Genomic DNA, 24,964 nt, shown 5'->3' on the forward strand with positions numbered 1-24,964 from the left:
TAAAAAGGTTTAAATTTTACGAAACGGCGCCGTTTGGCACCGAGTGAAATTTATATAAAATCCAACGGGAACTCTGTTGATAAACAAGAACAGGAGAAGCATCGGGAGCGTAGCAATGGCCTCAGCTTCAGCCACAATGACGATAATTCCATCAAAATTTCAAAATATTGAAGTAAAAAAATTCATATCATTCTCTGTGCTTTATTTACTTTTGTTCAAAATTATCATTACTCACAAAACAATCAAGTTACTTCTCATTCTTTATTTTATTTTATTTTTTGTAGTTGTTTTCTCCGAGGAGTTGCGGAAATTACACTCTTTGCCATCCAAATGCGCCCAAGAGTGTTAATTTCTTCCATTTTCAAAACTCCAGGTATAGGTCTGAATTAATGTGTCAGTTCAATTAAATGATATTCTCAATACAATTAGGATAAAGGAGCGAAAGAGTGTTACTACTTCTAATATTATTATATAAAAATTAATGATACCTGGCTATGGATTTACTAACTTACCGATATTAAATTGAAGAGCGATTTAGCAATCACTCGATAGTGGTACAAATATAAGTAAATTTTGTTTACTTTCCCTCCAGTATTGTCTAACAGTAGATGGTATTGGTCAATTTATTTGTTTCGTTCGATAACATTATTTGGAAGGTGTTTTATGAATTCCAGAAATGTGAGAGGTTTTTGACAGATTTTGAACCCACTTGGCTCCTTTCCGTATCTTAATTTAAGTAAGAGAGGTCCCTGCAATTTACTATAGGGAAATACAAATCCATGTTCCTAATGACAGACGAAGCAAATGGATAGCTCATGGTGGTATTTGCTTCGTTTGTATTTTTTAAATGACGGAAGCATTAGCCCTGTCTCTATAATAGATTAATAGATTCATTCTTGCTTCTTTCATCTACCTTAGCAAACAGAAGAAGAACTCGTCGTTTTGCATAAAGTATATCTTTTCTTACTTTCAGTTGCTTCTTCTGCATCGTTTAAAATGATAGTAATAATAATAAGTAAAATTACTTATTCACTATGACCCAAGCTTAATTGATACTTTCCATGTGCTTACTTTTATTTAAAATGATTTTTATATATTTTCTTTGTTAATGAGATCTCTATGGATATTGCCTTGCATAGTTGCTTCTTCGTAAGGCCATCATTATATTGTAATCCCCTTATGAGAAGGGTCCAACATGTGTTAAAGACGGTGTCTGCAGTTGATTCAGGTGAGCTTCGCATAATAAAATATGTCATGTAATGTCGTTTTGTTTACTTCTCCTTTCTGTTGGTGTATGTTACTGAGTAATTTGCTTCAATGGTGCTATGTAGGCGTAGAAGTGTCTATTACAGAACCAGAGGACTTGATAACTGTGAAAGATGCTAAGATAGTTGTAGAGTCTCAAGATGAAGATAAGATCCAGGTTTGCCTTTGGGATTCACTTGTTTAATGTCATCCAAGATCATTCAAATATTCATCATTATTTGCATACCGGTAATATGCAGCTTAGCTCAAAATATTGCAGCTTCTTATAATAGGTCAGTATCCTTTGAGTATAATGCTATAAGAATTATTTTCCATTGGCAACTTTTATGACACATAAAAGTCCAGAATGGATTAGTTGGACTAGTGATTTTTATTGTGTATTATAGATACTGGTTCATGGTTTCATTTAGTAATATAGCATTCAAAGTGTTTATCTGAGTTCATGAAAGTGAATGAAAATGGTTTGCAAGAGTTTCGAGGAACATCAACAGCGCGTGAAAATTCAAACACGACTTTACCTGGTAGCTTATGTTGTTTGGGCCCTTAAATAAAGTTCCTGGAGGGCCTTCAAACATTTTTTAACTCTACAGGGTTTGCTTGCCCTCAACATTTGTTCCTTGTAAGAAAAACTATGGCAATGATAATTGTTGGGCCGTTTTGCCTTAGTCATGATTTAGTTAAGACCTCATTTGTGATTCTCATGTTCAATTGACAGGTAAGAGTGGACTTGACTGGTGATGCAACACAAAGAGTATTTGATAAGGTTTTAACAAATTTAGCTCGTTCGGCACCACCAATTCCAGGATTTCGGCGAGAAAAAGGAGGTAATGCATTGTTGTTACTTGTTTTTATTATTATTACGTTGTTTGAGTTCGCAGTTGCTTATGTTTCTTTTTTTTTTTGGAACATTTAAAAATGTGCCATCGTATGATATTTTTCAAGCTCTATCGTTACTTCTTCACTTTGATGAATAACATTAAGCTTTATGTAAAGCAAAAATGAGTTGTCAACCATATCTAATAATACAAATCCATTGTCAAATTTGTTAAGGAAAAGGAGGTTATGATGTTTGGTAATATTTCAGTTATATAAAAATTACGTGAACTTTGATATTACTTATTAATTTTATTGTTCCCAATATCTTATAAAAATTGAATATGAAAACTATTGAGCTTAAAAAATGGTCAACATCTTACATATTAGGCTATTAACTGGTTGATATTAGTTTCTATCAACTTCATTATCTGTGTTGGGAATTCATAAACATCATTTCCAAGCCTAGTTTTTGTTTAGTATTTGAATGTTTTAAATCATATTTTGATGACCTATTCATGCCAATAAATGCCTTTTCATTTTGACATCTTTGAATTCTACCTTTGGACTTATGGTCATCAATAAAAATTCCCCTTTCCCTTGATTACTTCAGCTTTTCCATGTCTATCTGACCATCTATCGTTCTCTGTTATGCAATCATCAAAAGAGCATGGTTTAAGTCTAGATTGTTATCGGTTGTATAGGATCATCAAAGTTGGTTTTGTTGAAACTACTGAATATTTTGTTTTGATAATAGACTGCCTCTTCTTTAGGTTCGTAGATTTTTCTTTTGTAAAACCTCAGAATTTTCAGTCCATGAACTCTAACCTTCTGATCTTGTACCTAATGCAGGAAAAACTACAAAGGTGAGCATCTTCTGGCATTGGGTCTTCCAACAACTTAAAATTGTTTTTGAGTAGCATTACCTTTGGCTAGATATATAGTGTACGAGGGCTGATTAATTTTATTCTTTGAATGCACATTTGCAATTTTCAAAAAAATTGCCTTCTCCTCCTTATCCAAATTGGTGATTGCTGTCAAATGTAAACATTACCAGTTAGGAAACCTGTAGGGCCTAAGTATCGCACACATGTTTGGTATCGATATACAGATTATGGGAATGGGGGTGTGTGATAGTCTTGAAGCTCCTTAAATTAAGCTATAATTTCCGAACTTTTACGAATAGCCTTTGTCAAACCACGTTTCACTTTGTATGAATTGCTCAAACTCCCCTGTTATTTAAAACTCGTTCTTTTGTGTCGAAAAAGGCTAAATCTTAATTTCTACAGGTACCTAGGGATTTTCTCATACAAATCCTTGGTGAAGAGCGGGTAACCAAGTTTGTTGTTCAAGAAATAGTTAGGTCAACATTGACTGATTACACAAAAAAGGCAAGTCATCGTCAACCCCTGTTTACATACATCTTTTTTTTTTCTTTTTTGCTTGACTGACGCTCTTGGGGTTTTTTCTGTCGAAATAGGAAGGTTTGAACGTGAAGGACAAGAAAGTTACCACAACCCAGAAGGCAGAAGAACTGAGAAAGTCGTTCTCTCCAGGAAATGAATTTGGTTTTAGTGCTGTGTTGGAGCTTGAAAAATCGGAAGTTGAAGAATCTGAAACTGAAACATCAAGCTCAAGCTCAAGCTCTTCTGATGAGGAAAATGACGAGGTTCCAGTTAGTTAGAACTTTACCATTTCTTGATGCCACCACTTAATTGGGTTATTTCTTGCTTAATTGTAAGTTATGCAATTAGTGTTAATGAGCTCTGGCCTCTTGCAATGACTTGCAATTTCATCTCCTAATAGAATTTTGCATATTTAGGGTTTATAATTAACATCTTACTTTACAATCACGGAGATAACTGGTCATTGCATTAACAACACATGTCAGTTAAAACATTAAATTAACACTACATTCGTATGTAACATTGACGATCTTTACAACATTAACCAAGTCTTTTTGTTATAAACTATTTAGTAGCTACATCACGAGCTGTTGGGATATATTTTACACAAAACAGACTAGTATAATCTTTTAATCTCTGAAAGAACCGATCATTTTGTACAACGTTGATTAAATCAGATTCAATCTCTAGCAGAATCAGCCCCGATTCCCAGAATATCAAGAGCTTCCAGTGCATAATTAGATTCAACCTCATGCACAGCATATCATCTAAAACGTTCCTTAATGTGTGGATTTACCAATCAAAAAAGAAAACAAAAGATGGTATCATGATCTAAAACTTCATTTAATTAACTTCAAATGCATTTGCATTTCCATATCCAACAAATTACACATTACACAGAAGCATAGACATGTAACGCATAAACTAGAAAGAAAATACGTGAGAGACATAATTGTTTAACTAGGTAGCTCTTACCCTATTACATTCACCATTTTTTTAACTAGATAGCTGTTACCCTCTTACATTCACCATTGGTTCATAGAAAATGAACACTAAATGCGCCCCAAAGAGAAAGCTCAATGAAGAACAAATACAGCAAAAACTGAAACAGTGCAAAGCAGTAAGATGGCATCCGAAACCTGGTCAGCCCAGGAAGTGCTGATGCTGAATCTAGCAAGGTTATGATAGAACGCGGCAAGGCACATCGGTCCCTGTGAAAATAAAGTGATATCAAAGGCCAAGGTGTTGTCAGCCAAGTGTGCCAATAACAGCAGCAGTGCTGATATGACACAGAGACCCATAGCGTAGCTTAAAAGCACGAGATTCCTTTGATGTTGAAGAAGAAGGTCGGTGCCATTAGAAACAGCGTCGCGTCCAAAACCAGTGGAATATTATTCAGAGGCTAAATTTTGGTAACTATCAAAGGATCTCACAAATATAATAGCCACCACCGCAAGGACACCATTTATGTGGAACCGAAGCATTTATCGATCATGTAGCATTCGTGGAGGTCGGATTCCAAATGGCATTTTGAGACAGGTGATATGAATGAAAACACAAATGAATCTGTGATTGGCTGTATGTATATATATAACAATTTTGAACCACTTAAGAGACTTATGGAAGCAGGACTAGGAAAAGCAGTCAAACTAAAACTATGGTTAACTTTTAACTTTGATTAAGTGTTGCCTGTAAGTAGTAGTTCATAACTTAAAACTTCAAACTGCAGTTCACAGTTCTCTGCTGCTCACTGACATTATTCTTTTGGGATTCTAGGACAAAAATAGAACACTTTGATACACGAGTCTCGTTTGCTTAATGTGTTTCGCTTGGGTTGTATTTGTACTTACTATACGGGTAATTTTTAGGAACCCTTGAGGTTTGGTGTATTAACACTTACATAAAATGTATTGATGTAATTACATTTACTTCTGTTAGTATAAAAATACGTATGACATCAGTATAGGAGGGTAAATGTGTAAAATCATATTTAAAATTAAAAATATTTTTTTTGCTAGATCAATACAATTTTGACCGATTTGCCCGCCGTTGACCGAACGTGACCAGCCGGCCATGGCTCCACAGGCGGCCGATGGTAGTGTTTTGCCATTGCCAAAGTCCCCAACGCTGGTGACCAACGCCAGTCACGAGAGCCTCTAAATCAGCTGCATCCACCACCGAGCATTAACCCAAGAAGATGGGTTTTGTCTCACAACCCCCACACCGGCAGTGCCCCTTTGGCCGTTGCTGATGCCACCCATCCGCCATCACCCTTGAGCCATTCCGATACCATGCAGCAACCTCTAACATCCCAAAATTCAACCACACACAGCCCTCAAAACCCTAGCTCGCAGCTTCTCACGCCACATGCCACTGCCATGATTTTTGCCATCGGTGAGGGTTCCATTGTGTCACCGTCCATCCCCTCAACCAACCCCCGTGCAGCTCCGACCTCAAAACATCTCAACAGCCACAAATTTCATCCCGCACTTGCGGCCATGTTCAACCCAATTAGATCTCACAAACGAAATCCTCTTTAAGCCCAATACACCGCCAACATGCATTTTGTTGAAGTGGGTTTTCAAACAATTTGTTAATTCTGATGCAGTTAATTACTTTGATACTTGATAATATTTTACTAAGGAATTATTTCAGTTTTAAGGAATTTTTTATAGTTAACATGTCAATTACTTTACATAAATGATTTTTTTTTTTATCTTTTTCTGTGTTTTGTGATTCCGGCCAAACTTATACCCATCAATTCTCAAATTTATATTTAATAATTTATTATTTTAATAAAAAGAATATTTTAATAATTTTAATAACTCACTCACGGTCAATTTAAATATTAAATAATAACAGAGGAGATTTTTATAATTATATCAATATATTCTATTTAAATATTAATAGGTTAAACCTCATATACTTAAAAATTACCCCTTACTATGATTTACTTTATTAATGCTCACGCTTCTGCTTTCAGTTTCAAAAGATTAATGATCACACCATTTTTATGTACCTGGCTATGCAGTCTTAATGAAAAAGATGTGACTCTGACACTCCCACCATTTTTGTGTCTTTACCCAGTTGATGTTATTTTCCTTTGTTATTATTGACTGCCAAATAAAATATTTTAAGAAATAGAAACACTTTTCTACATGGTTTTCTTTGAACTCTGAACACTTTCTTGTAGTTGTGGATATTATTATGTTAATATTTTAAACTTCTCTTAGAAGATGGGATCAGGCTACGGTGCAACTGTGGCACCGTGCCACAGTTACATCTAGTCGTTGAATGCAGTTAGATTAGTGGAGTCCACTGACATCCAACGGCTAGATACAACTGTGGCATGGTGCCACAGTTGCACCTAAGGTTTCCCCTAGAAGATGTCCATCAAAGTCACTGTCACACCATTTTGATGTATATGGCAATGCAGTGACTCTCAATTAGAAAAAAAAAAAAAAAAAGTGATTTTGACTTCTTTGACCCGTCCTTTCCTTTCCTTTTATGTTCTTTATTTCTTTGGGAAATAGTCATTGTCTATATGATAAAATTAAATTAATAATTTTTCATCAAACAGTTCGAATGTACCAAAAAAAAAAAAAAAATCCTTGAAGGTAACATAGAGTTGCAAACGGCAGACCTAGTGTAGCTAAAAAAATGTAGTGTGCACTTTTTCTCTGCGAGAAATCTTTACTAATTTAAGAATTAAAGAGAGTTACCATAATAAGCACATTAATTAATAATGTACAAAGACATTTATTATGCATTATGTGACAAAAAGGAGCCCATCGTTTTCTCATTAAATTAAAATCCTAGCCCATTTGAACCAAATCATCAAATACCAATCCACCTTATAATAATCCATGCCAAATTTTCCTGCTACAACACATCCATCTATGAAATCCACACACCAAAACCTTACTGCTCGTATTCTTGATTCATTAATTCATTGTTTTTTGACTCATCTTATAATTATTTTTTCAACCGTGAATTGTGAAATGTGATGTGTTGATTGTTTAGAGATAAAATTTAATTCATACTTGCCCTAGTGATCAGTGAAAATAATAGAAACATTTCATTAATTTAGCAGAAAGTTCATTTACACACACATATATATACATACCTAGAATATGTTGAGTATAAATTTCAAATATTTGAAAGAAAATCTTTCTTCGCATATGTACATGAAGCAACTTGAACCTAAACATTCTTCTTAGTCCCGATCTCGCTTAGGAAAGGGGGCAGTTTATAACAAAGTTTTTGTGTTGCTAATTCTTAGACGTAACGCCTCTTATCCTATGCTGCCTATTGTTACTGGTGTAATAGGGTTGAATTGTAATACAGAACCCATGGGTGTAACCTTTCGCTCAATACTAGAATTGACAATTGAAGCATCTGAGACTGCATTAATCGGGGATACACGACAAAATGAATGGTTTTATCTATAAACTTTACCTTCAACAAAGCATAGATTTTTTCAATAATTTTTTTTTATTCTTTTCTATCCCAAATTGTCTTTGTTAATCATAATAAAACTGTGGTACGACACCTATTTTGGGGGAAAAAAATCCAACATATACATGGTTTTCCAAAACTAGTTTTGTACAAAATAGTACCAATTATTTGCTTATATTCTTTATAAGAAAGTTAAGCCCTACTAAATAATCAATTCAAGAGGATGAGTAACAGCATAGACTAAACATTATACATCACAATAATTTATTCATTCTTTATTATTAAGTGGTTTAAGAGAATCGGTTTAAGTTTGTATTCATAACCAATTCCTCTGAAGAAATTAAAGAACATATTTGTTTTAATAAGGACCCAACAAAAAGAGAACCCATAAAAAATTTCAAGGATAATCGAATTTCGCATGCAAGGTTTCCAATTTTAGCAATTATGAAACGTCACATAAAAGCTTGAATTGTACAAAAGCTTGAACATACGGCGTCGTAAAACTGGTGTTTGCATGTTTGCTCTATAGATTGATGTGGTTCGGTTGACTTGGTCAATTTTATATAAAATTGACCCCTTTCTAACAGGCTTATCTCCCCATTTGACATAGAGTCGAGCTATTGGGCACCCCTGGAAAGTCATGAAACGTCTTTTACTTGTATTTACAATTTTACTTTTACACCCCTCCACTCATGCATCGTTGTTTGCAATTTTCATTTGTGTTAAAAGCACATTTGTTGTTTGTTGGCTGTTGAAGGTGCTTCAATTCGTTGATAAGCCAAAATTCCTACTCTTTCACTCATAATATTCATATCAATTCAAATGTGGAGAATTAAATAAACAAAATACTACAGAAAATCTAACAATGAAAGGGAGAACTTTTGAATATTATATCTAGATTGAAAATTCACTATTAAGATTTTTTTTTTTAAGGGAAAGAGAAGTTAAATTTAAGAAAACCATGGTTGCATACTATTCCTTCGTTGTTTGGAGATTGTTAACAAACAATGGAGGGTATTTTTATTTGGGTAATGAATGGCTATTTAGGTCTTAGAGAGCAGTTTGAAAGCAAAAAGTGCCAATATATATGAATGTGGAAACTGCAACCCGCTGATGAACTTATATATATGGAAACTGCAACCCGCTGATGAACTTTGTTTGATATTTTGAAGTACAAATGATTGGAGATCAAATAAATTTTCCATTTTTAAGAATATAGCAAGGGTGTAAAATTTGACGGTTTCATGTAAGACTTTATGTTAGTAAAATACTAAATTAAATCTTCCAAATTATATAATTAAATTTGAGAAATTGAATATTTGTTCTCTTGTTTTCATTACAAGAGATCAAATTATTGGAGAGATTCAACCTAAACTCCTTATTTTTATTACAAAAGGCCAAACTAACTTAACTTTATCCTCATACTCATCCACCATGAAATAATGAAAGCATTCTCTAAATTATGCTATCGGTTAAAAAGTTGTATTAATTGAGAATGTGGAGTGCCTAATTTTATTTAGAGGGAGTTCTCTAAGACTTTTACAAATTAAACACATCGATTTAAAGAGAGAAAAAGAAGAAGCGGTCAGCTGTATATACAAGAAGCAACTGCATAAGCTTAAAACTCATCCCTTTCTCGGCCTGTTGGCGAAGATCAAGTAGCGTAGTATCTCAGATACTGTATCTGTTCTTATCAGTTTAATATATGATATGTGAGCCAAAGGCTCGCACGATATTAAATTAACCATTTTAAGGCGGAGAGTTCGCTACGGGAGCTTGCTACCGGGGCTCTCGAGCGTCGCCCTTGCGTTGCACCACTGCGAGAGCCTGGCGCACCCCACCAATCCAGCTGAAAGTTTTTCACATGCAATCTGCTTCTTTTTTTGTGTTATTTATTCTCAAACAAAATAAATATTCAACCTGCTTTTGCTCAAGGGTTTTTAGTGATAGAGAATATAAATGGTATGTTGCAGATTCAACCGTGCATGATCTGCTTGCTGTGGAAATCAAGTTATAGCATGATATTGAAATGAGCTATTCGACATTGCATAAATATCCCACATCGGGAAAAGACTGAAAAATAAAAAAACCTGAGGCCAGTACAAATAAAGAAGCTGGAGCAACGTAAGAACATACTTACCTGGACGGGGTCAATGGCGGATCAGGAAGGCCCATGGCCTAGGATGGTGGCTCTCATTGCACTTGGAAGAGTGCACCACCCTAAGGTCTCCCCAAGCGGGAGAGCCTACGTCATAATTTGTGACAGTGGGGGCCTGCGTTCGCGCGGCCCCTGTCCATTGCTAGTAAAAAAATTTCACCATTCAAATAGGCATCATACTCTCTTCAACATCATAATAATAGTACTAGTAATGTTTAACTGTTCCACTGAGCATAATAATACCATTCAAATTAGCAACATGGAGTCTCCATAATCCCATAACCCTTAGTATTAACCTAAGGATTGAAAATACATACTTTGAGAACAAAATTAAAAAAAAAATTGAATTTTTGTAATAGAAAGTGGGGAGCAACATGTTGTATCTCTCGTAGAACGGAATCGGAGTCAAAACCTGACATCAACATTTCATCAGAAGATTTAAAAAAGGAAATAGGATCTATATGGTGATTTTGGTAATAGCAACAAATATGTAAAAAGAAAAAAAAAATTGAATGGTAGAACTGACAAGGCTAGAACCATGGATTTTGAAGCTTCTGAAAGCTTCTCATCCATATATGTATGATGTATCAGATATAAAATTTTGATATCCAATTTGAGAGCTGAAGTTAAAGTGACCATCAGGTGGGCAATTAAATAAATGAAATATTAGAGAGAGATTCTAAAAATGAAAGGGAGAACTTTTGAATATTACATCTAAATCGAAAGGTCTCTATTAAGAACTTTTTTTTTCCCTTTTTTTAATTCCATCTTTGTTTGGAGAGATTTTTGTTTGGATATTATTACCAAACAATAGAGAGCAGTTTTGTTTGGTTATTGATTTAGGTCTTGGAGAGCAGTTTGAAAGCAAAAGGGCAACCAAGAGCCAATATATATGATTGTGGAAAATATAACGCGCTGATGAATTTTGTGTTGTATTATGATGTACAAATAATTGGAGATCAAATATATTTTTCTTTCTTCAGAGACAGCAGGAGTGTAAATTTTTGCGATTTCATGCAAGACTTCATGTTAGTAAAACACTAAAACCTTCCTACTAATTGCATAAATTGGAGAAATTGAAGTCTTGATATCTTGTTTTCGTCATAAGAGATTAAATTACTAGAGAGATTCATCCCTTGACTCATTACAAGAGGAGCGAAATTAACTTAATTGTACGGTTATGCACCACGAAATAAAGAAAGCATTTCTATAAATTATACTATAGGTTAAAAAGTTGAGTAAATTGAGAACGTGGAGTGCCTGATTTTAAATTGGAGGTAGTTCTCTAAGACTTTTCCAAATTACTACATTGATTGAGAGAGAAAAAGAAGGAGCTGTCAGCTATGTACAAAAGAAGCAACAGCATAATCCTAAACTCACACCTTTCTCGGCATTTTGGCCAGGATCAAGTTTAGTATCTGTTCTTATCAATTTAATATCTGATATGTGAGACAATGGCTCGCACGATATTAGATTAATTATTTTAAGGCGGAGAGCTCGCTACGGGAGCATTCTACCAGGGCTCTCGAGCGTCGCCCTTTCGTTGCACTACTGCAAGGGCCTGGCACACGCTACCCAATCCAGCTGAAAAATTTCACATGCTGTCGTGGGATAAGCAGGATTTTGTGATGGAGAATTTAAACTGTTCCTTGCTTTATCTTCTTTCTATCAAATAAATTTAGTGATTAAGGTGTTGTCATGGATACAAATTTATTGGGTGTCTAGTCTTTGAGTAGACAGCGGCATCGGAATTTAATTGTAAATCACTGATCGATGAATTATTTGTTTCCTGAAACAATATCACGAAGGATCGATATACAAGCAAGTTAATCATTTGAGAAAAGAAGAAGAAGAAAGAATTTGCCTAGACCATGGAATGCTCTTAATTGGATGGTATGTTGCAGATTCAACCTTGCATGCATGACCTGCTTGCGGAGGAAATCATGATATAGCATGATGATATTGATACGAGTCATTCGACATTGCATAAAATATCCCACATTGGAAACAGACTGAAAAATAAGAAACCTAAGGCCAGTACAAATAAAGAAGTTGGACAACATAAGAACATACTTACCTGGACGAGGTCGATGGGGGATCTAGAAGGCCCATGGCCTAGGATGGTGGCTCTCATTGCACATGGAGAGTGCACCACCCTAAGGTCTCCCCAAGTGGGAGAGCCTACGTCATAATTTGTGGCAGTGGGGGCCTGCGTTCGCGCGGCCCCTACCCATTGCAAGTAAAAAAATTTCACCATTCAATAGGCATAATACTATCTTCAAAATAATAATAATAATGATAACAGTACGAGTAGTAATAGTCAATTCTTTCATTGAGCTTAAATCCTAGTTGGTAGGTGCTGAAAAAGTTGTAGTTATGAAATAAAAGTTAATAATATTAGTAAATTTAATTTTTAAATAATAATTTTAATAAGATTTTTAAAAATATAAAAGATTTTTCATCATATAAATAGAAAATTAAATCAAATTAGTTTCTAAACTAAAGCATTTAATGTTTATCAAACACTTTAGTGCTGTAACTTTTAAGATATAACTATTCAATCTTAATCTCAAACAAGGCCTTAGTAATACCATTTAAATTAGTAACATAAAAAAACTGAGTCTCAATAATCTCTAACCCTTGACGAATCTAAAATGCCCAATGCTAGAGTTTTAAATGGAACTTAATTTAAGGGTTGAAAATAAATACTTTGAAGGAAAAAAAAAACACTTGAAAGTGGACAACAAAATGTTGTATCTCTCATACAACACTCTATTGTTCACAGTCATGACCATCATAGTATCTTCAAGTAAGCTAGCATATTATATGAGAGATTCTATAATACCTCTATGGTATTACACCTATTTAATGCATGTATGATATGTGTTCATTTATTTTAAAAAATCATCATGTAATTGATAGTTATATTTAATTCATGAACACATGTCATAAGTGTATTAAGTGAGTGTAATAAAACAGAGGTACTCTAGTATCTCTCCATATGATATTATCCTTTCACCAATACAATGAACTTAAGGTTTGAGTGTGTATGGTTGTGATCAAAATCATTACCTATGTAAGTACTACAAGAAATAGTTGATAAGTGACAACTATCTTATACTTGATAGTGTGGTTGGATCTTACAGCAAAAAGGTACTAACATCAAGGAGGATCAACTTCTAGAATGCTGAAGAGTGAGAAACAAGAAAAAGCAAAATGAGTATAATATAACTCAGCGAGTGAATTCTTAAAATTAGCTTCTCTCTATATACATTTAGAGAAATTGTATGATATCTCTGATACATTATATTATATAATTCCTCTTCATAAAGGGACCCATTTATGTCTATCACGTAATGAATCAAGAAACGTAACTGGATAAAGTAGTGCTTACGTGCTAAGGTTTCTCGAAAGCCAGCTATAAGAAACGTTTGTTTGTAAGCCCAAAACTTCGATTTGCAATGAGTGCAAAAGTTATAGTAATAATTTTATTATTTTGTTTCTTTCAATGACTTGAGAAAAGTGCCATGAACCTACGACCTCCTTCCACAAACGAAAAATCTCAATCGCTTTAATTAAGTCAAGAATTTCTAATTTGGATGAAGGACGTGAGGACAAAAGAAAAAATAACTTATGTTACAAAGAGCACACATTTTCAGCTTATATACACAACTAATGCATTAATAAAAATTAAAACTTCAAAGAAACATGTTATTTCCTTATCATCTTCAAATACCGTGCACAGTAGGATAGATGTAGCAGGCATCAAACGCTAACTCTAAGGAAAATGCAAGACTTGATACTGAGAGCATCTATTATAATCATTCAACTAACTAGTTCTTAACGAAAAATATTCGCTGGGGGATCTTGCCTAGACCCAAAAAGTGGCTCAATTTTAAGAGAAGACAAAGCAACGCATAGAGAGCAGATGGCAATGCCCAGCACTATAGATACAGCGCACACGACTGCAAAGCCTAAATTGTGATCAATTGCTCCTGAATAACAGACCATCAATGCTAATGATGCCCACATAATAACTACCGCTACCGGAAGGAGAGTAAGCATGCGCTTCCGAACATCGCCATCTCTGTTTGCTTGGCTTTCCAGAAATGGATTTTCATTTGGCATGTTGTTGAGACCCGTAAGAAGTCACTTCAAAGTTTCACAAATATAAGATATTTTTTGAGTCACTTGAGAGGATTGAATACGCTTAAGTAGACTTTAAAAAGAATCAACAAAATTAATCCTCACAATGCTGTAGAATGGTAACTATGGTTCTGGTTAACTTTTAACTTTGACTAGGAGTTGACATAATTAAGCACTAAGCAGCGGTTAAACTGCATGCAGTTTTCGTTCTCTCTACTCACTGTCACTGACATTCATTTGGGATTGTGAAGCAAAAGTTGAAACACCATTTTTATGTATCTGACTCTGTAGTTTTAATGAAAAAGTTGTGTCTTTTAACTGCCTTGACTCTTCCCCCCCTCTCCATCTTCTTCTTCTTCTTTTTAATTAGGAAATAGTCTTATAAATTTAGAGAAGTACAGGGAATTAAAATTAACAAGTTAATTGATGATGTACGTTGATATTTATGTATTATGTGACTAAAGAAGAACATCGTTTTCGCCTTGAAGTTAAAATCCTAGCCCATGTGAATCAAATTATCAAATAACAACTCATTCATACACCATACACCAAAAATTTACTGCTTGTATTCTTAGTCAAATAATTTTACTTATTCTCTCTCTTTTTTTTTTTTTTTTCTAAATATTTTTAACATGATGCTAGTTATTAATATTTGAATTGTAATACCAGTAAAATTATCTGTTACTTCATTCGATCACCCACATAATAGATTTATATGATATTTGCTCAACAGATATCGACATGTAGATGGATTATGGTTCGGTGGTCCAGGAAAACTTAATTAAGTAATTGTTTATTTTTTTGTTACTAAATTCAGTTAGGATGTATCTAGAACTCAAATGTTTACCCTTTCCGAATTGAACTACCACGACGTGACCAAATTTACAACTTTAATCGAACATGTTAGGATAATTTTTTTTTTTTTTTTTTTGGTTTCCCCTCTTTCTTAATTAGGATTACTAGCATACTACTTAATGAGTTACGAAGTACTACTAAGAAAGGTTTACCTAAGAACCTTGACTGCAAGCTATGCAACTCTAATGTGAAATGTTTGTTTTTTTATTATAATACATATATTTCTACTTTCATTAATAGCTATGACTCTTACAACTGTTTTTTTTTTTTAATAGTAAAATGTGATGTGGTGATTTTTAGATACAATAGGTTGAACATAATTTCAAATAATTGAGGAGAAAAAAAAAGTTCCTACATCAACATATGAAGTAACTTAATCATATAACTTCTTTATAGCGTATTCTGAATATTTGGGTGCACAATAAGTCAAAAATATGCTTCCTAGTTCCTATATACTCTTTTAACAACATAGACCAAATAATATAAATCACATTTCTTCTTTAATTGTTATTAATTAAGAAGTTTAAAAGAATGGGTTTAAGTTTGTCTAATAATTCCTCTTAAGAAAGTAAACGTTTGTTTTAACAAGAACCCAACAACAGTTTCAAGGATAATCAAATTAACATGCAAGGTTTCGAATTTGTGAACATGGTCGGACCAAACTCTATATCCACTATGAAATGACCAAGTCGCCCTTGACTTAGACAAACACAAATATAGACAATTGTACATTATACTTCACATTTCTTCATTATTTAGATATTTTGTGATCTAAGAGGACCGGTTTTGAAAGTTTGTCCGATAATGCGTCTTAAGAAAGTAACAATATGAAGGATGATCAAATTAACATGCAAAGCTTTCCAAGTTTGGCAACTAGGGAACCTCCTCACATAAAACTTGGAATGTATTACAAAGCTTCAACAAACGTCGTCGTGAGAGTGATGTTTTGCCGTGGATTGATGTGGTTCGGTTGACTTGGTCAATTTTGTATCAGTTTGGGCCCTTTTGGACGGTTTATTTGCATTAACCAATCTTTTCCTTTGTTATTCCTTACTCTTTATGACTAGGAAAATGCTTTTTCGATATCCCATTTGCCCTCGTTTTGTTGAATGACACTTGTGACCTTACCGTTGTTGAAAAATCTTAAATTTTGGATTAATTTTCCATTACTCCTTGGAAAATAAAAATCTTCAAAATGCTTACAAATTATTATAAATTTTAGTTTATTCTCTCTCTCTCTCTTTTTTCTTTATTTAAAGATGGAGAAAAAATGAAGGTAGGTTGATGAAATTTTTTGATCTTCTTAACCAAAGGTCCGGGAATAAATTGAGATTAACTATAGTTTAAGGTATGAGTTTTATATATTCTTCCCCTACTATTTGTATAACTCCACCCCAATTACTAAAACTTTTTATTGTTACAAATTTGCCTTTCATATATTGTGCTCCACATTTTCAATCTCGTTTTATTTAGTTGACTGAGACCTTTCCCTAACCTTATCAAACTAAAATCTTTATTTTTGATTTCAACGGGTGTTGCGATTGAGCTACTCCATCATATTCATGTGTGTATTTTTATTTTTATTTTAAACCATTCATTTTCTTAAAGTTCAATAGAACAATCAGAAGCGTTAGCAATCTAGTCCATGTTGTTATGGGTGATGAATGGAGCATAAACATCACCTAATGGATGCATAAGAATCGTGTCTCTTAATGAAAAATTAGTTCGAAAAATTAACTGAGTTAATCACCTCCAAGTTCCATTAATTTGTCACTACTCAATAATAAAATAAATTGCAGCAAAATAATGAGAATTTGTGCCAAAACTCAAATGATAGTTGCAAATTTCTTCATGAGGATGATAGCCTGTTGCTTCCTAGTTTTGTGTGCTTGGCTTTCTTTTAAAGCTTGGAAACATGTTTACGGTGAGTGGAGAGAGGAGAGAGAGAAAAAAAAAAGTTGATGTAAGTGTAGTTTGGTAATAAGAGACATTTATTTATAAAATATTTTGATTTACAATGCTTTTGTAGGGTGCGTTTATAATTGGGGTGGTATTACAAAATAAACGAGGTTGAAATATCATTATCCTTTAGATATTCTTGATCTTTTAAGTATTTGTTTAACCCCCAACTTATAATATGTTGTGTATACCCCCATCTTTTTCGCTGTAAGCTTAGGAATAATGGAAAACTTGAGGGTGTTAAGCTTAAGCAATACAAAACCATGCTCCATTTGGCTATTAAACTACAATTATTTAACTTTAATTATAGTTTTAGAAGTTAATGATATTTTAACCTATAGTTATCTGATGAAAAACTTGTATTTGCTTTAACTTTTATTTAAAAGTCGAAGCTTGCTCTTCACAACAATTATGGCCTGAAAGCAATACTAGAGTACTAAACGGAGCCTAAGTTAAGGAGTTGACAACGAAAACTTTGAGGAAAAAAGGAAAATTGAAACCTTAAATTTTAATAGAAAATGGGAGGCAGATACATACAACACTGCATTGTATTTGTTCACTGAGTCATGACCGTCACAACATCTCAAAGTAAGACATGTGATACATATGGTGATCAAAATCTTTATATGTATCAAAGCTACTTGTGTGTGATACTACAATAAATAGTTGATAAGTGACAACTAGAATATAAGTTTTTTTTAATATTGAGGTACTATAACTTTTAAGTTACAGTTATTGTGAAAAAAAATTGTAATTATGAAATAAAAGTTAAATAATTTATAATAAATATAAATTTTAAATAATATTTTTTATAATATTATTAAAGATATAATAATTTTTTTCATGATGTTAGTGAAAAATTATATCAACATAGTTTTCAAGATACAACAGCTAGTATTTATAAAATATTTTAGTGCTGTAGATTTTAAGTTACGGCTGTTCAATCTCAATCCCAAAAACATTCATTCTATATTAAAGGGAGGACATCGCAGTCGAATCTCACAACAAAATGATAGTAACAGCAAGAAGTAACTCCTCGTATGCCTGGGAGATAGAGACAAGGAAAAAAAGCAAAATGAGTGTAATACAACTCAGCGAGTGGATTCTTAACATTACTACTTTCATAACGTACAAGGAAGGTAAAGAATAATATAATTAGTTAACAACTAGATAAAAAATGAAACCAAGTTATTTATAATGCTTTCAATTAGTATTCTCTTTACATCCATTTGTATAGATGGAGAATAAAATGACGCAAAATGACAATTTTCTAAGCATATGGAAAAGTTGGTTATAACCTTGTTGAGAGAAATCAATGCACAAGGAGAGCTACAAGAATGCAGTAAGCTCAGAACAATTTTCTAAGCATATGGAATAGTGAATTCATACACGGCATTGATGGCAGAGATAACCAGACGCATGCAGAGCAACATAAGCTAATCATAATATTGTTACTGAGATATATATTGTGTATAGTTCCAAAACATATTCCGAGTCAATATTGAAATCCTACCAAATCTTAGGATAGAAACATATAAACATATCAAATATTGTGATTCTAATTAGCAGACTAAACGTCATATCATCATCCATTGTTAAACTTCATAATCAAGTACGGAACAATCAGTAATTACTAAACTTTGTAAGCAACAGTAGAAAGATTATAGTAAGTTCTTCAAAAAAGGAAGATTGACTCACAGCCATAAGAAGAAGCTTAGCTTTGATCTGGGCCAGTCCTTCGATCATCTTCAATTACAATAAAATGCAACAGACTTAGTACTTATATCTGGCATATTTCCTGCATAAAAAGAGATGAGTGACCAAAAGTGGCACCAAAAGTGCCGATCTGATCAAACGCTTTCAATCGACGCTCAAATCTAAAAATAATAATAATTAGTGTAGAAACATTGAAGCTATAAGAAAATTTTCGAACTACTTACTTCTTAATCAAAAAAGCTAGAACAAATATAAATCCTGCTGCCATGAATAAAATTGAAAACGCTATCCTGCAGTTGCATGCAAAACTCCTAAAGCATAAACATCCAAGCGGATACTTTCCCCCACATTTATAGCAAAATTGAGTCTTGCATCTGAAAAAGTAAATAATGTTGATGATGAAAAAAATTATACTTTTGAAATTAATAGTTAATAACAAGCAAACGAGGGAATTAGGGGGGCAAAAAAAAAAAAAAAACTAGCCTGCACATGACAACAGAGCAGCCGTTCTTGCGCTCAACACAGTGGCCACAGCCAGGGCACCTAGTCCAATTCATCGTCTCCACAAGCTGCCCAAACATAATATCATTTGGGTCCCTCAAGTTCCCACTTTCTTCACATCTGAAGCCAGCATGCCATTTCAACTTGCACTGAAAACAGAACCATTGCTTGCAACTTGGGCACTGAGCTTTCTTCAATGTCCCATTTCTCTCACACTCATTCACTACCAAAGCCAAGCAGTTTGTGTTGGGACAGTAGCTTCTCTCGAACCCCAGAACATAATCGTCGCAAAGAACATCACACCATTTTGAAAAAAGACTCGATGGGATGATGGGTTCGCAAGAAAAAGGGTCTAAGTCATGACTACACTCTAATCCAGGGCATTCGATTTTGGCTGTGTTGTCGTCTTGGACCTTCACTTGTATGTATTTGGCTATGCAATCTTGACAGAAAGGGTGTGTGCAGCGATTCTTGTTCTTGAATTTCTTGCTTGCTGCCATTGGCTCTATGCAAATCTCACAAGTGAAGCTGCTTCCACTGCTTTCTTCTTCTTCTTCTTCTTCTTCTTTCTCTAGGTTTTCTTTTGGTGTCTGCAGTGTATTTCCCATGACTTTTTTGCAGCTCTCAATTCTCTCATTCACTTTCTTGAAAAGGTAGTAGTGGTAAAGTACGCTGTGCTTTTGACTGAGGATATAACGCAATAATTTCGTACCGTTTTCGTGGATAGTGGATGGTTCTTTCAACTTCCTGCGTTTGCGCTTGCTTGGGATTGGGGGTGAGGGGAGGGCTTACATGGACATAACCATGTAAAATTTACATTATAATTTAAAAGTCTTTGTATTTTTTTCAATTCAAAAATCATATTATTTTTATTAATTTTAAGAAACAAAATCTGAGGCTGTTTGATTAGCCAATTTTTTATTTTAATTTGAATAAGTCAACAAATTGTAAAATTATTTTCATATTTTGTTATTTGTTTTTGATACCTATCTCCAAAGTCAACATATGGCTATCCAACTAACGTAATTTCATCTTTCAACTAACGTTATTTCATATATTAAGTTCTTGAATTTTCCATGCATATCATCATAGTGACTTCACTCATTCAGTTCTTGAATTTCCCATGCAGATCATCATAGTTATTATTCTTAAGTTTTTTATGTAGTTATGTATATACCCTATATTCTATATATATATATTTATTTATTTATTTATTTATTTATTTTTAACTGAATTGGATTTCAATTCATGCTTTAAGGTATGATTTTGGGTTTGAGTAATGATACAGCCACAAACTCTTGTACAAATTTATTTTGTACAAACTGACGTGACATTAATTGATTGGTTGAATAAAAATATAAATTAATAAAAACAAATCATGTGGGCCAAGTGATATTTAATTCAACTAATCTTATCATGCCACATCAATTTGTACAAAATAAGTTTGTACAAGAATTTGTGGCTGTATCATTACTCTTTTGGGTTTATACTTTTATGGTTAGAAAGTTTTCTATCATTGTCTAATTTATATTGCTTATGCTTATAAATTTTAACATATAAACATAGTAAGATTACAATGTAAAAAATATAGGATTATAGTTTTTTAAAGTAAAAAAAAAATGAACAAGTTGATATTTATTTAAGGGGATTCAAATAAAAAGCAAATATATTATTTAAAATTAAACATTCAAGCCTATTTAAAGTTTAGACTAATTTAATTTTATTTAAATTTCAGACTAAATAAAAAAAAACCACCTATGTATATTTTTTCTATGAAAAAAAAAATAAATGACATTATGCGTAATACATCACACTAAAAATGTACTCAGGATCAGAAGCTTTTGGTCCTCGAAGTACAACTCATAGTTTGTTAGCCTAATATCTATTCGTGGGCGTAGAGAAATCAATAAACTCAATTTAAAGTTTGTCCCCTACGTCAAGACCTACTTTCATCTGTCAAATTAAAATAATATGGCACATAAGTATTTCCAAAAAATTTGAAAAAAAAAAAGTTACTCTCTTAAAGGGAGACAAAGAAATAAATGAATTAAATTTAAATCGAATCGTAAATGAATTTGATCAAAAATTGATGAATTTGAATTTATTAAACCATTAGTAATTTCATGATTCGAATTTGATTCGTTTATTAAATGAATATCCATTTAATTCATTTATTGAACAAAATTAGATGAATCGAATCGAATTTGGATTCGTTTACCATTCATTTAATCATTTATGTGGAATTAATAACAAATCAATTGAATCTACATTCATTTACCCAAAAAATAATAATAAATAAAAACCAAGTAAAATAAAATTAAAAAAACCATAAAATTTACATCCTACAAAATATAAAAAAATTCTAAACGAATAAACGAATCAATGACCTCAAACCCAAATTATTTAACCAATCAAATCAAATTCAATTATTTTGTCAAATGAATCAATTTTTTTTTCAAATCTAAACTCATTTAATTTGAATGGAATTAATAGAATAATCAAGTCGTGTTGCCACCCTACTCACAACATACGTGGAGAGACAATAACAAAGTAAGAAATGTCCGCCATCAGCGAGTCCAGTCTAATTGGTTAATTGATAACTTACTGGTATATTGTAATAAAATGTGGTAAGAAACTTGGAATTCAGATTAAAACAAACTGATTCAAATCATGATAAATATCACATCAATCTGAAGTCAAAGATAAACTGACGTGAAACACAAATTTTATTATATATGATATTTTTGGTCAAAAAATTAATTTATTAACATAATAAACTAATTATTTGAACCAAAACTTTAACTTATGTCATCTAATGGAAAGGTTTGCAGCTCCATAACAATTTGACAGAACGAAGCTTCCTGAAATATTATGATTTAAAATCGCAGTATTTGGCGTCCGCGAGAACTTCTCATATTCCCTTAAAAAGCCCATCATTTTATACCTTTTTCAAGTACAATCTTCTCCTTTATTAAACAGAGCTGTACTTATTATTTAATTTCCATTACTCAAGCCTCAAGAAAAGGGAAAATCGTCTTACTTTTTGGAAACTGAAATTTCAATAATTATATTCAAAATCCTTAATAAGCCTTAGCCCTGATTAAACACAGTAACCTCTACAAAAAAAGAAAAAAATGGTCAGAATTTTCCCTTCTGTTTTTGGGGACTAATGACGCTGTAAAGGAGTTTGGAAAATCACTTCTACATAAGTCGACGAAGACACGAAGTTCACGACCATTAGATCTCCTGAGAAAGGCATGATATTTCTCTATATATATATATATATATATAAATGTTTCAGTCATAAATTTTAAAGTGCGGAAAAGTGCAGAAAACTTTTAAAACCGTATGGTTTTAAAGGTTTAAAACTGTAAGTTTTTAAAGCTGTGTGGTTTTAAAAATTTTCCGAACATTCCCGCACTTTAAAATCCCTGACCATAATAGCACAAATTGTTATACAAATTTATTTTGTACAAACTGATTTAGTATTAACTCATTGGTTGAATAAAAATAAAAATAAAAAATTATGTGGACCGAGAGTTATTTAATTTAACCAATTAAATCATGCCACATCAGTTTGTACAAATAAAATTTGTACAGGAGTTTGTAGTCATATTATTACTCATATATATTACATCCGTCCACCATCCCTCCCAATGTACTAAACGTTTCTGTTTATTTGGTGATTAAGATTAGGACATATCAGTGCTACTTCTACCTGAGTACCTACGAGAAATAGTTTATAAGTGACAATTAGAATAGACTACGTTGGTGAGACGATAGCAAGCTTGAATCTCGCTATAAAAAGATATTAACAGCAAGGAGGAAGCTCTTGAATGCCCGAGGAGATAGAAACAAGAAGAAGAAAGATGAGTATAAATGTATAATATATATAACTCGGTGAGTGGGTTCTTTAAATATTACTACTCTCATAACATACTTTCCGGAATCCACTAGTACTAGAAAAGAATAATAAAAACAGAAATAAAAATAAAATTACAAGAAGGGAGAAAGCGAATAATATAATGAGTTATGAGTATGATTTCAATTAATATTCTTTTTACATCCATGTCTATGTTGGAGAATGATGCAAAATAACAATTCTAAGCATAATGAAAATTTACTCACAACTCAATGCACAAGGAAGCCATTCTAAGCCCGTCGTACATGAGTGGAGAGTAAGCTCGGAATTAAAAGTAGAACAGTCACAGCTAGTCATACACTGCAAATATGATCAATGTGCATGTTCAGCAATATATGCTAGTCATATGTAATTGGAGTGTCGTCATATACCTATGCAGAATTGTTATAGCTACCATAGACAACTTGATACTCAACAAACATGTGTATCGATAAAAGCTGGTTATATGTAGACTACAGTAAGCAAGATACTCACCCAAAGTGAACTCATAAATGGCAGAGATAATCAACTGGCTTGCAGAGAAACATAAACTAATAGTAATATTGCAATGGTTCAGCAACTTGTTTCAATTCAATATTAAAATACCAAATCTTGAGAGAAATGCATATAAACTTACCAACATTGTATTTCTGCGCATGAATAAAATTCTGATTAATGGACTATATGTTATTTCCTCAATCATTGTTACACTTTACAATCACGTAATGAAACAATTAGTCAGTAAACTTTGTAAGCAACAACAATGAGATAAAATAAATAGAAAATCAATAGTTCATCCACTCACTGTCCTCTTAATCTTCATAACATCCATATTAAATTACTGAGAAATACGAAAGCGGAAGCGTACCTGAATCCATGGTGATTCATAGTGGTTCTTGAGTGTAGGAGATGGACTTCCAATCTTCTCTTTTTCTTGAGTTTAGAATTCTCTTTGAGAGGATTAGAGAATTACAAAAGATTATTAGAGAGATTGGGGACCATAACCCCTTTTTATATAAATATCGTGACTATTAGTTTTCCTTTTGGAAAACCCAACAGTCACGTATTTATGATAATAATCACTTCAGCCCCTCATTAAAGTGATGATTAAATTCTGGTATCTATGCATTTAATCCACAATAATTATACCATTAACTATTTAATGAACTTCAATTAGATCACTTAATTCTTGGCTTATTAAATAATAGCACACACATTTTATTTATTTCATGTGTGGCCCCAAATATATTAGATTAATATAAAATTAATCTAACAATATCTCCCACTGGGCCACAAATGAAAAACTGAAATGTGTCAAACTTAATGAGCTCATGAAATTGCTATTATGTCCTTAGGGTATATATGAACAATCTAGTTCAATAACCACATCGGTATAGGATCATAGCGGCCTTTGTTACATTAATTGTAACGCAACCATCCATGGTCACATATATCAATATAGTTACATAACATAGATCAATTGTGGATGCATAGCATGGAAATTACATGCAATGTGATCTAAACATGTCTATTCCCAGCTGGTCCTAATTCACTTTATTGAGATCTAAACTTAAGTTAGTCCAACAGAGTGTAAGGAACTGAAATACTGTATTTCTGCAGAAAATAATCTAAATAATATAATCAAAAATCTAAAAGTCGCACTTAGTAATGATACAAACTCCCACTAAATCTGAATATCTTCAAGTAAAATCACACCCATACGAGCAGTGTGCTCATGAAAGACTTTAGGTGGTAATCCTTTAGTGAGCGGATCCGCTATCATGG

General features: G+C 32.9%; 2 protein-coding genes, 3 non-coding genes and 1 pseudogene across 6 annotated transcripts; 5 read left to right on the forward strand and 1 right to left on the reverse strand.

Moving 5' to 3' along the window:
• The first annotated feature begins 29 nt into the window (after positions 1-29).
• Positions 30-3,910, forward strand: LOC102622574 (uncharacterized). Of its 2 annotated transcripts, none has more exons than XM_052438155.1 (8): positions 30-172; positions 285-373; positions 1,155-1,228; positions 1,332-1,423; positions 1,982-2,090; positions 2,932-2,945; positions 3,369-3,474; positions 3,564-3,910. In XM_052438155.1, exons 1-8 carry the CDS (start codon positions 116-118, stop codon positions 3,761-3,763), a joined length of 741 nt encoding a protein of 246 aa, XP_052294115.1. In that variant the 5' UTR covers positions 30-115; the 3' UTR covers positions 3,764-3,910. The 2 variants fall into 2 exon arrangements, with proteins under 2 accessions (XP_052294115.1, XP_052294114.1); XM_052438154.1 differs by having other exon boundaries at positions 31-172; positions 1,140-1,228.
• A 5,660-nt stretch (positions 3,911-9,570) lies between these two features.
• Positions 9,571-9,784, forward strand: LOC112498447 (U2 spliceosomal RNA; annotated as a pseudogene).
• Positions 9,785-10,075: 291 nt separating this feature from the next.
• LOC127901541 (U1 spliceosomal RNA) lies at positions 10,076-10,236 on the forward strand. The gene has a single exon (XR_008053781.1). It is a non-coding gene; the product is annotated as a U1 spliceosomal RNA (small nuclear RNA).
• Positions 10,237-11,479: 1,243 nt separating this feature from the next.
• Positions 11,480-11,676, forward strand: LOC112498451 (U2 spliceosomal RNA). The gene has a single exon (XR_008053796.1). It is a non-coding gene; the product is annotated as a U2 spliceosomal RNA (small nuclear RNA).
• A 494-nt stretch (positions 11,677-12,170) lies between these two features.
• LOC112498392 (U1 spliceosomal RNA) lies at positions 12,171-12,331 on the forward strand. The gene has a single exon (XR_003065710.2). It is a non-coding gene; the product is annotated as a U1 spliceosomal RNA (small nuclear RNA).
• A 6,510-nt stretch (positions 12,332-18,841) lies between these two features.
• On the reverse strand, positions 18,842-19,886 carry LOC112498169 (E3 ubiquitin-protein ligase RSL1-like). Its single transcript, XM_052436043.1, has 2 exons — positions 19,261-19,886; positions 18,842-18,938 (listed from the first exon to the last, which is right to left on the reverse strand). Exons 1-2 carry the CDS (start codon positions 19,884-19,886, stop codon positions 18,842-18,844), a joined length of 723 nt encoding a protein of 240 aa, XP_052292003.1.
• Between the last annotated feature and the right edge of the window lie 5,078 nt (positions 19,887-24,964).

Source organism: Citrus sinensis, chromosome 3 (genome assembly GCF_022201045.2).
Source record: "Citrus sinensis cultivar Valencia sweet orange chromosome 3, DVS_A1.0, whole genome shotgun sequence".
In the NCBI taxonomy this organism is placed as follows: Eukaryota; Viridiplantae; Streptophyta; class Magnoliopsida; order Sapindales; family Rutaceae; genus Citrus; species Citrus sinensis.

Excerpts from the sequence above, each read along its gene's own strand:
- LOC102622574 (XM_052438154.1), top strand. The coding sequence starts at position 116 with ATGGCCTCAGCTTCAGCCACAATGACGATAATTCCATCAAAATTTCAA. Across the intron at positions 173-284 it reads CAAAATTTCAAAATATTGAA|TTGTTTTCTCCGAGGAGTTG; the intron begins GTAAAAAAATTC and ends TATTTTTTGTAG. Across the intron at positions 3,475-3,563 it reads TGATTACACAAAAAAGGCAA|GTTTGAACGTGAAGGACAAG; the intron begins GTCATCGTCAAC and ends CGAAATAGGAAG.
- LOC112498169 (XM_052436043.1), bottom strand. The coding sequence starts at position 19,886 with ATGGGAAATACACTGCAGACACCAAAAGAAAACCTAGAGAAAGAAGAA. Across the intron at positions 18,939-19,260 it reads TGCTCTGTTGTCATGTGCAG|ATTTGAGCGTCGATTGAAAG; the intron begins GCTAGTTTTTTT and ends TATTATTTTTAG.